Source organism: Pelophylax lessonae, assembly GCF_965119305.1.
Source record: "Pelophylax lessonae genome assembly, chromosome: 7".
Taxonomy (NCBI): Eukaryota; Metazoa; Chordata; class Amphibia; order Anura; family Ranidae; genus Pelophylax; species Pelophylax lessonae.
In genome coordinates this window covers 171,310,672-171,323,211 of record NC_138774.1, presented here as the reverse complement: position 1 = coordinate 171,323,211, position 12,540 = coordinate 171,310,672, and the positions used below count along the sequence as shown (strand labels likewise).

Sequence of the window (12,540 nt, the reverse complement as noted above, 5' to 3'; positions counted from 1 at the left end):
GATAGCAAATAATGATAGGTTGAAACACCCATAAAACACTCCACATAAAACATGCTGCAGATCATCATGTGAATGACCTGGCTGCCTCTGCAGCCCTTGCCTAGGATATACAATTATACAGAACATAGACACTACAATATAATGTAGTGGCCCCACGTCCTTAGTGTAGGTACACCCTCTTGTATAGTGCCATAACATTAGGACTTACTATTTCTACTGTAGGGATGTTTGCATAAACACAATTGCTTTTGAGGAGATAAGTGATATACCATATTCCCCTGAAGCTAGAGGACTGGAATCATGTCCTAAAGGCTACCAGTGTCAGGCCCAGGGAGTGTGTCTGGTAATGCCTGAATGTGTGGGATATGATTGCCTGCTGGATGAAGCCTCAGGAGCTAGGTCTCCTGGGTAATTCATATACAACTGGAGTATAATAAAAGAGATACGTATATAAATAACTGACTGGTGCCCAATCATGTACTACCTGCTGCAAGAAAATCTATTTCCTACAGAAGGCATGTAGAAATATCACCAATATATAGAGTAAGTTGTGAACTCAAATAAAAGGGGTACCCTGGTCAGGCTCCTGCCCAGAGGTCTGATCCCCAAACCAGGCACACACATTGTCTATGTATAAAGACAACCATATTGCCAACTGCATATAGTCAGAGTTAAAGCAGTAGGCACATAATAAAAGCTTCACAAATCATGGACCACTTGCTGCTGAGGCCCATGCACAAAGTAGACTAAAGGCCCGTACACACGTACCGATCGTCGGCATACAAACGTCGGTGGACGAAGGATCTGCCGATTGTACGCGTGTTAGTATGGTGCCTCCGACAGATGTCTGCGCACAATCCGCGGACAAAAGTCTTTCTTGCAAACATGAAAATTTTTGTATGCCGACACCAGAACGGACGATTGTTCGCCTGTCAGTACACAATTCGGCCGACAGACCGCAGATTTGCAAGACTGGGCATGCTCAGAAAATAGAAAACACAGGGAAAGTTAACCATTACATGACATCACTTCTGCAGTCGGCGGACAAAATTCTTGTGCTGTCCTTGTGCTGTCTTTGCACTTTTCAGCAGACACCGACATCCCGGGGAGAAAAGAGGAACATTTGTAAGCCGACCATCGGTACGTGTGTACGGGGCTTTAAGCCCCGTACACACACACAGATCGTCGTCATACAAACGTCGGCGGACGAAAGATCTGCCGATTGTACGCGTGTTAGTATGGTGCCTCCGACAGCTGTCTGCACACAATCCGCGGACAAGAGTCTTTCTTGCAAACATGAAAATTTTTGTCTGCGGACACCAGAACGGACGATTGTTCGCCTGTCAGTACAGAAATCAGCCGACAGACCGCAGATTTGCAAGACTGGGCATGCTCAGAAAATAAAAAACACAGGGAAAGTTAACCATTACATGACATCACTTCTGCAGTCAGCTGAAGTCTGCGGACAAAATTCTTGTGCTGTCTTTGCACTTTTCAACAGACACCGACATCCCGGGGAGAAAAGACGAACATTTGTATGACGACGATCTGTGTGTGTGTACGGGGCTTTAGGCTTCTTTCACACGGTCCGCCTCCGCAGGCGGATCCGTGTTGCTCAGCGGGGATCGATCCGCGATCCCCGCTGAGCCGGGCGGATGACAGCTCCGTCTCCGCTTGCAGAGCGGAGAGGGAGGTGTCTCAGCAACCGCTGCCCTCTATGGGGGATCGGAGGAGAGCGGACCGCTTGTCCGCTCTCATCAGATCCGCTCCGCTCCGATTACTGAACGGATGGAAAAATAGGGTTTCCATCCGTCCAGATTTCAGCACAGGATCGGATGCGGATGGCAGCGGGTGTCAGCGGAGGTAACCTCCGCTGACACCCGCTGCCCCATAGAGCTGCATGGAGGATCCGATCAGATCCGCCTAAAAAAAACTGACAGGCGGATCTGATCGGACCGCCCGTGTGAAAGAGCCCTATCAGTAGTAGGCCTGCACGATATTGGAAAAAAAATATATTGCGTATTTTTTTGCAACAATATATATTGCGATATTGAGGGACCCGTCAATCCAGGCTAAAGTCAACAAGGGATTGGGAAGGATGCTGGGAATGGAAATCATGAAGCATGCAGGCAGCCTTCTAAATTTTAATTGCAGATACAGGGCACTGGGCAGGTCAGGGTTAATAATGGTACTCTAAAATCAATTACTCAGTCTCAGTGACAGTGTGGAATCGATCAGATTATTCAGTGACAGTCTCTCACATTGGTGGTGGTAGGAGGCTGGAGTGGTGGACTAGGAGCCGGGAAAGGATCACAGCACAGCCGCATACACTGACTCACTCGTGCACTGCAGCCCACCCCACACGTTCAGTGAGTCTCACTCTCCGCCCTAGTTTTCTCAATGGCACATTCAGGGAGCCAATCACGCCGTGAGTAGCGGCACAGCGGAACCAATCAGGTATGCAGGCACGCGTGATGGTTAGCTATGCAGCTTCTCACGGCGTGATTGGTTCCCTGAATGTCATATTGAGAAAACTAGGGCGGAGAGTGAGACTCACTGAACGTGTGGGGCGGGCTGCAGTGGGATGGATGTGTGAGTTCTCCTCCGAGTCCCTGTCTAACGGAAGTCTGTGAGTCCTCCTGAGTCCCTTCCCCCTGCCTATGCAAAATATCGTGACCTCGGCGATATGAATATCGCCTACGGCCGCAGAACGATAGTCGATATATCGACTATCGTTCAGCCCTAATCAGTAGTATCAAATAAAAACAGCCACATAATAACTGGCAAAAGCCTTGATCTGCGACAAAGAGAAAACTTAGTTAACGTCCGCAATTAGATGTTCAGTACCTATTAGTCTACTTCATATAAAAATCATAAAATGTAGACAAAATAATTTATTGCGACATAGCATACTGCAGAACAATCAGAGAAGTCTCAGCAGCCAAGACTCTTGGGCCCTCCAAGAGTGTGCAATTACACAGCCGATCGCATGTAATGTCGGAGCAGTGCGCTCCGACATTACATGCGAACCCCGCACACGCACAAGTGTGAACCGGGGCTGAACACACACACACACACACACACACACACACACTGGGGTTATGGCCGATCGCTTGAGCCATAACTCTGGTAAATCACTTGCAAACCGTAATGTATATATACCTAATGCGGTTGGCAAGTGGTTAAAGTCCTATCCACTGCAATTCCCTTTCCCAGTGAAAGCTCCCTTAGGGCTCTTTCACACGGGCGATCCGATCAGATCCGTGTCAGTTTTTTTAGGCGGATCTGATCGGATCCTCCATGCAGCTCTATGGGGCAGCAGATGTCAGCGGAGACATGTCCGCTTACACCCGCTGCCATCCGTATCCTATCCTGTCCGTGAAATCCGGACAGATGGAAACCCTATTTTTCCATCCGTTAAGGGATCGGATGAGAGCGGACAGGCGGTCCGCTCTCATCCGATCCCCCATAGAGAGTAGCGGAAGCGGTGACACCTCCCTCACGGCACTGCAAGCGGAGACGGAGCTGTCATCCGCCGGCTCAGCGGGGATCGGCGGATCGATCCCCGCTGAGCAGCACGGTTCCGCCTACGGAGGCGGACCGTGTGAAAGAGCCCTTACTAGTCACTGAGCCCAACTTAATAGACAGGGGATAACAAATTGGCTTGCCAAGCCCGAAGGCCAGATAACAAAGTAAATTCTGTTTTAGAGAGGCAAGGAAGAGCAGAAATCTTGAGATACCTACTATAAATGTATTTAATAGTATTGTTAGTGACCACCCCACCTTATGCTTTCACAAAGTTTTCAGAAACAAAACATGCTTACCTTTCCGGTCAAAACCGAAGGGAATTCTGCATCAAACTTGTTGCTTAGACCAAACCTGAAAGAAGGAAAAATACATATTAACGACTTGCCTACTGGGCACTTTCACCCCCATCCTGCCCAGGCCAATTTTCAGCTTTCAGCACTGTCGCAATTTCAATGACAATTTTGCGGTCATACAGCATTATACCCAAACAACATGTTATAATTTTTTGAGACAGAGCTGTCTTTTGATGGTATTTATTCACCACTGGGTTTTTTATTTTTTGCTTAAGTGAAAAAAACAGTTTTTATTTCAGTTATGAAAATGTTGTGAAAGTATATTTTCTCCTTCACTGATGTGTGCTGATGAGCGGCACTGTTAGGGCTGCACTGGTCATGTGTGGATTTGCCAGATATTGGATCTCCTTGCGCTTTCAGCACGAGTAGAGGAATGCCAAACCCTGGAAAATCCTGTTTATCAGCTGTGATGGAAGCACTAGGAGCCCGCTGTATTGGTCCCAGCACTGTGCTGCATATTAGTACATTATGGCATAATCCACCTTGGGAGGCCTTAAAAAAAAAAAAAAAAAAAAAAAAATATTTATATATATATATATATATATATATATATATATATTTTTAATTACAGCGGACTTTACTTCCACTTTAACCACCTCAATACCGGCCCATAGTGCATATACGTCCTGAGTTTAAAGCTAAATACCGGTGTTATGGCAGCAGATAGCTGCCATAACCCTGGTATTTTTTTAAACTGCAGGCGATGGGCTTTCCGATAAGGGTGGTCCCAGCGGCGGAGTCGCCGCAAGATCACCCTCCGGGATGGTGGAATAGGTGCCCCCCCCAGTCCTTTTCCCCGCTTACCGGACCCGCCGGCAGCGGGGAAAACTATCGGGTCCCGGATCCTCACAGACAGGATGTCGAGTGAGGGCAAGCTTGCCCTCACTCGACTCTATTGTCTTGGAGGACCGGAGCGACGGCAAACGTCGTTGCCGAGCAACCGACTTAAAGGTCCCTTTTTTTTTTTTGTCGTCTTTTTTTTTTTTCCCTTTCCAACTTTATTAGTGTACTTGTGAGATCTGAGGACTTTTTGACCCCAGATCTCACAAAAAAGAGGTCCTGTCTTGCCTATTTCTATTTTTTTTTTTTTTTTTTTAAAAAAAATAAATAAAATAAATAGTAAAAAAAAAAAAAAAAAAAAAAATGAAAGTGTCCTGTCCCCGTTAGCTCGCGCGCAGAAGCGAACGCACACGGAAACCCCGCCCACATATGTAAACGGTGTTCAAACCACACATGTGAGGTATCGCCGCGATCGTTCGAGCGAGAGCAATAGACCTCCTCTGTAACTCTAAGATGGCAACCTGTAGAAATTTTTAAAGTGTCGCCTATAGGGATTTTTAAGTACCAAAGTTCATCGCCATTCCGTGAGCAATTTTGAAGCATGACATGTTGGGTATCTATTTACTCAGCGTAACATTATCTTTCACATTATGGAAAAAAGTTAGGCTAACTTTACTGGATTCTTATTTTTTAATTCAAAAAAGTGATTTTTTTTCCCAAAAAATTGCGTTTGGAAGACCGCTGCGCGAATACGGTGTGATAAAAAAAAATTACAATAATCTCCATTTTATTCTCTAGGGTCTCTGCTAAAAAAAAATATATAATGTTTTGGGGTTCTAAGTAGTTTTCTAGCAAAAACAACTGATTTTAGCTTATAAACACCAAATGTCAAAAATAGGCCTAGTAGGCAAGTGGTTAAACATCCAGCAATACACTGTCTAACCCTGCTCTGCACATACTCAGTTTCTCCCCATTTTAGGCATTGCTGAATTTGTAGAGGCCGATTTGCTGACAGCCTTAAACTCTCCTATCTTTTTCAGCCAAGGAAGCTGCTTCTGTTTGGTTTGCAACTGCCATGATGCTGCACATGTGATCAGTTACACCAGACATTTGATGGTTTGACAGATTGGTTGAGGAAACAAGCAAATGTGACAGTTGGCAACCCTGGTATTCCAGGAATGGAATTGTTTTTTGAAGCTATTAAATGGGTTAAGTTCCGCTTTATGATTTACTGCTGTTCAGGGGCTCTGGGATTCAGCAATATTACAGCAGCCTCCAGCAAGAAGAAACAGGAGCAAAGCAATTTACAGCACACACCAGTTTAGATAGCATAATTATTATTCCTTGCAAAAGAATACTATTAAGTTGTTATGGGTAAAGCTCTGCTTCAGCCATTTGCCTACTGAGCAGTTTCACCCCCTTCCAGTCCAAATTTTCATCTTTCAGTGCTGCCAGTTTGAATGACAATTACGTGGTCATGCAACACTGTACTCAAGCAAAATTTGTATCATTTTTTTGTGACAGATGAAGCTCTCTTGGTGGTATTTAATCACCACTGGGTTTTTTTTATTTTTTGCTAAATATAACAGAAAAGACTGAAAATAAAAAAAAAAAAAAAAAAAAAGGTTTCTTAGTTTCTGGTATAAAAGTTTGTAAAGAAGTGATTTTTCTCATTCACTGATATGTGGCACTGGTTGGGCTGCACTGATAATCAGTGCCCCGATTATCAGTGTAGATGTCCCCTGTGTGGATTGCCGCCTATCAGCTCTTCTATCAGCATGAGGAGAGGATTGCCGATAACCGACAAATCCTGTCTACATTGATCAGCTGTGATTGGACATAGCTGGTATGTAACATGGTCAAGAAGCTGCTGCGATTGGCTCTTTACTCCCATCAAGTCCTGCTAGATGGCCCCTTTTGCACGTAGAGCTATATAAATCGTTAAAAAATAAGCGTCTATACTGTTTAAAATCCAGTAATACAATGTCTCACCCTGTTTTCCACATGCTCAGGTGCTCTCCATTTCTGCTGAGTTTGTAGAAGCAGATTTGCTGACAGCCTTAAAGTAGAATTAAACCTTCCTATCCTTTACAGCCAATGAAGCTGCTTCTGTTTGATCTGCAACTGCCATAGTGCCACACATGTGATCAGTTATGAAACCAGTAATTTGATGGTTTTGACAGTTAAGTTGCACACTAAAGCAAATGTGACCGTTACATTCCTGGAATGCGGGGATTGAGAATTGTTTTTTTAATGGGTTTAGTTCCGCTTTACGATGGGCTCTGGGCTTCAGCAAAATGGCAGCCTCCAGCAAGTAGAAACAGGAGGAATTCTGGAGGCAATTTACAACACACGCTCATTTTGGTAGCATAATTATTTATTTGGAATGCATTTTTCTTGCTAAAAAACATTTATTTTATCAAGTGGTTATGTGTTAAGTTCCGCCTTTACAAGTAAGGCATGTTTGTAGATAAAAAAAACAAACTGTGCAGCTCTGACTTAAGTTGGATAATGCCCTTGCTATAAGTCTAGGCCATTTGCATACCTCATGTAGCCTGACTGGAATACTCCCAGACCATTGTTAGGCTGGCCATACACTATACAATTTTCTTATTCAATTTCCTTTAGATTTACCTTTAACTATGTAGTGCAAGGGCCTGCCTGACTGCATACAAATTGAAAGTGTTTACGTTTGACCCTATATTACATGGTTTTGGTAAATGTAAAGGAAAGTTGAACAAGAAAATTGTATAGTGTATGGCCAGCCTTAGACAAGGCCCAATCATTACTGCTAACTTCTACCATGACAGGAGGGAGCTTCTTTGATTCAGACTCCTTCATACTCTGTCTCCTCTGATGCAGCAGCCCTGAGCTCAGCAATTGAAAACTCACTCCTGTGATGATGGAGTTAAGCAGTAATGACTAGACCTCCCTTACCAACGTCCTGGAAGTACTCCAGTCAGGCTTCAGGAAAAACACTCAAAAAAATTAAAAGAACACTTATTAAGGAGAATAGCATCAAGTCAGTTAAATTCTCGGGATATTGATCTGGTCAGTTGAGTAGCGAAGGGGGTTGTTAATCAGTTTCAGCTGCTTTGGTGTTCATGAAATTAACAACAGGTGCACAATAATGAGACAAACCCCAAAACAGGAATGGTTTTACAGGTGGAGGCCACTGACATTTTTTCTCCTCATTTTTTCAGAGTTTTTCACTAGTTTTGCATATGGCTAGGGTGGGTCCCACTACTGATAGCATTAGGCCAGTGATGGCGAACCCTGGCACCCTAGATGTTTTGGAACTACATTTCCCATGATGCTCACCTACACTGCAGAGTGCATGAGCATAATGGGAAATGTAGTTCCAAAACATCTGGGGTGCCAAGGTTCGCCATCACTGCATGAGGCGATACCTAGACCCTGTAGAGGCTGCACAGGCAGTCCATCTCCTCCAGGATGGCACATTAATACATGCCATTACCACAAGGTTTTCTGTGCCTCCCAACAGTCTCAAGAGCATGGAGGAGATTCCAGGAGACAGCCAGTTACACTAGGAGAGCAGGACAGGGCCATAGAAGTTCCTTAGGACCGGTATCTGTTCCTTTGTGCATGGAGGAACAGATGAGCACTGCAAGAGCGCTACAAAATAGAAGGAATACCTGCACTGACGTTTATTTTTCTCCTATTTAGTTATCACTTTGAGGTAACGTAAGTTTCCTATATATGTTTTTATACACCTTTTGGATTTTTAGGTAGTATGAGTGTTGCATCTTTCTTGGTCATCCCTAAGGCTGCATTCACATGTCAGCGTATGGATCGCGGGCAGAATCGCTGCGATTCCGCCCGCGATCGTTGCAAATCACGGGACGCCTGTGCGTTGCCCGTGATTTGCAATAGCACCCCAAACGCTGAGCGATGTTGCAGCAATTTCCGCCTGCCGAATCGCGGTAACATCGCGCAAAAAAAAAAAAAAAAAAATAATCGCAGGACGCAATACGCTCCAAAGAAGCTCTTGTACTTTTTTTGGGCGAAATGCGTCCCGCGATTTTTTTTGTGCGATGTTACCGCGATTCGGCAGGCGGAAATCGCGGCAACATCGCTCAGCATTTGGGGTGCTATTGCAAATCACGGGCAACGCACAGGCGTCCCGCGATTTGCAACGATCTCCGGATCGCGGGCGGAATCGCGCCGCGATCCATACGCTGACATGTGAATGCAGCCTAAAGACAATTACGTCTAAAAGTAATGCAGACCATGTCACTTTCCTCAGAGCCCTGCAGGTGCAGCAGCTGACAGAGAATTATAAAATTGCTCCCATTAGATTCACTGAGCACATGGACACAAACAGCTTTTTCCTCAGAACATCATAAGGTAGGAATCTGCAACAAGGTTTGTTAAAATCCTTGCAATAAATATTCCTTAATTACCCGCAGGAGAATGTCTTTTTTTCTCAACAAAAGTGGAGTTACTCTTCAACTATTTCCTGTGGAGTCACGGCAGTCCTTTTACTGATGATGCTGAAGGTGGCTCCTTATTCAGCCAGTTTCTTATTTGATGGTTGAAGTTAGCCTCCTTTTCACACAGCTTCCTATTCATGTTGGGGCTTTGTGCACAAAAGTGATTTGATTATTTACTATCTGCAAACTTTATAACACAATTGTGAAACTTGGCAACAATTCTAACTGCCATGTATTTAATGGAACAATTCGGAATAAATATCTTCTCTAAAAAAAAAAAAAAAAAACATTTTGGCTCACCAAGATGTGACTTGTTTTCATATATTTGGGCATCCCTCTATTAGTTAAAATTCAATTTGGCCTGAGCCAAGTGATATTAATCGTAAAGTATGGCACCCTGACAGCCTTGCATTTCAATGGGAAATTCGGAATAAGAAACCAAGCTATTCATCTATGAAAACCATCCTTTGCTCACCCAAATTCCACTTGTTTTATACTAATTGGGTATCCTATATAGAAAACTTAAATTTGGCCCAAGCCAAGTGATATAAATCAAAATATGGCACCATGACAGACAAACATTTCAATGGGAATGTCTAAATAAGAAAAAAAGCAATTCCTAAATGAAAACGATTTTGGCTCGCACAAATTCCACCTATTTTATACTAATTGGACATCCTTCTATATAGAAAAGTTCAATTTTGCCTAAGCCAAGTGATATAAACTATGAAATATGGCACCCTCACAGCCAAAGTATTCCTATTAGAGATTGACTGATTATTGGCAAAGCCGATATATATCGAGGGCCGATATGCACTTGTCCCGATATATCGGAATTGGCCACCAAGGTGACCGATATTTCAGGAAAGTGCTTGTACCAGAGTGATGCCTGCAGAGGCATCACCCCGGTACCGGCATCCATAGCCGACGGTTGGCTGTCTTGTAATGACAACTGATGTGGCTGAGAACCCCCCCCCCCCCCCGCTCACTCCAGTCTCCCATCCCACCGGCAACAAAAAAACGATATCGGTCGTTCACCAATTCCTATATGAAAGGCATCTTGGTTCACCCAGATTTGACTTACTTTGAGTGTCATTCATATCCCTTCTTTATTAAAAATACTAATGAAACAAACTGTACAAATCAGTGAGACGATTTTCATACAGCTTTCATAGCTTGGCTTCTTATTTGGAATTTCCAATTGAAATGCATGACTGTCAGGGTGCCAAGTTTGGTGCCATATATTATGATTTACATTATTGGGCTTAGCCCAAATTGAATCTTTCTATATAGGATACCCAATGAGTATAAAAAGTGGAATTTGGGTGAGCCAAGATGGTTTACATATTGTTCGGTTTCCTTTTCAGAACTGGATCTTGAAATGCATGGTTGACAGGGTGCCATATCCCATGATTCATATTACTTGGCTCAGGCTAAATTCTATATAGAAAGATGCCCAATAAGTATAGAACAAATGGAATTTGGGTGAGCCAAGATTGTTTTCGTATAGAAATAGCTTGGCTTATTCAGAATTTCCCATTGAAATGCATGGCTGTCAGGGTGCCAAATGTTATGATGTATACCATTCGGCTCAGGCCAATTTGAAATTGCCAAGTTTGGTGCCATATTTTATGATTTACATCATTGGGCTTAGCCCCAAATTGAACTTTTCTATGATACCCAATGAGTATAAAAGTGGGAGTTGGATGAGTCAAGATAGTTTTCATATAGGAATAGCTTGGCTTCTTATTCAGAATTTCCCATTGGAATGCATGGCTGTCAGGGTGCCAGGTTTGGTGCCATATTTAATGATTCATCTCACTTGACTCAGGCCAAAATTTAACTTGTCTATATACAAGGATGCCCAATATATAACAAGTGGCATTTGGGTGAGCCAAGATGGCTTTCATATAGGAATAGCTTGGCTTCTTATTCAGAATTTCCCATTGAAATGCATGGATGACAGGGTGCCAAGTTTGGTGCCATATTTCATGATTTAGATCACTTGGCTCGAGGCAAATTGAACTTTTCTATGTAGAAGGATGCCCAATGAGTATATAAAAAAAAAAAAAAAAAGTGTTGAATTTGGGTGAGCCAAGTTGGTTTTAACATAGGATTAGCTTGGCTGCTTCTTCAGAATTTCCCATTGAAATGCATGGCTGTCAGGGTGCCAAGTTTGGTGCCATATTTTATGATTCATCTCACTTGACTCAGGCCAAGTTTAAATTTTCTATATAGAAAGATGCCAAATTAGAATAAAATATGTGGAATTTGCATCAGCCAAGATAGTTTTCATATAGGAATTGCTTGGTTTCTTATTTGGAAATTTCCATTGAAATGTTTGGGCCATATTTTATATCACTTGGCCCGGGCCAAATTCAACTTTTCTAAATAGAATGATGCCCAATTGGTATAAACCAAGTGGAATTTAGGTGAGCAAAAATGGTTTTCCTATAATAAATTGCTTGGTTTCTTATTCAGAATTTCATATTGAAATGCATGACTGTCAGGGTGTCATACTTTACAAATTATATCACTTAGCTCAGGCCAAATATAACTTTAATAGAGGGATGCCCAATTATATGAAAAGTAACATCTGGGGGAGCCAAGATGGTTTTTATAGAGAAAATAGTATTTATCCAGAATTACCCCATTAAAAAGGAGTTGTAAAGGCAAAAGTTGTTTTTTTGTATCTTATTGCATTCTATAATTTAAGGGAAAAGTGTATAGCAGAACCCCTAATACTTACCTGAACCCAATTTCTGTCTAGGGATGTCCACGATTCCCTGGGCTGTCTGTTGTTAAAGTCAGTCAGCCAGCCAATTTGGGGGGGGGGGGGACAAATGGCAGCTCCATGTCTGAATGGACAGACGGAGCTGCAGCTTGGCTCGGGTGCCCCCATTGCAAGCTGCTTGCTGTGGGGGCACTCGACTCAAGGGAGGAGGCAGGAGCTGCAAAGAGGGACCTGAGAAACAGGATCTGGGCTGCATGCAAATCCACTGCAACAGAGCAGGTAGGTAGAACATGTTTGTTATTTTTATTAGAGCTGCAGGATTAAAATCAGTATTTTTTGCTAGAAAATTAGTTAGAACCCCCAAACTTTTTTTTTTTTTTTTAGCAGAGACCCTAGAGAATAAAATGGCGATCGTTGCAATCTTTTGTCACACTGTATTTGCGCAGTGGTCTTTCAAACAGTTTTCGGGGGGGGGGGGAACACACTTAAGGCTCGGTTCACACTACGTCGCTCCGGCTTAGGGGGCGACCTGTGAAGTCGCGTGCAGCGCGACTTCGGCGCGATCTGCACAGACTTCATAAAATGAATGTCTATGCAAGTCGCCCCGAAGTAGTACAGGACCCTTTTTCTAAGTCGGAGCGACTTGTATCGCTCCTATTAGAACGGCTCCTGTACCGCACAATGGGGAGCG

The 12,540-nt window shown here is 43.4% G+C and overlaps 1 protein-coding gene across 1 annotated transcript in view; it reads right to left on the bottom strand.

Annotated features, from left to right (window-relative positions):
- CHIC1 (cysteine rich hydrophobic domain 1) overlaps nt 1-12,540 on the bottom strand; it is a 42,462-nt gene that overhangs the window by 28,091 nt on the left and 1,831 nt on the right. The window contains exon 2 of the mRNA XM_082264641.1: nt 3,825-3,879. Within this exon, the coding sequence (XP_082120767.1) occupies nt 3,825-3,879 (55 nt within the window). The remainder of the gene's footprint in view (nt 1-3,824; nt 3,880-12,540) is intronic.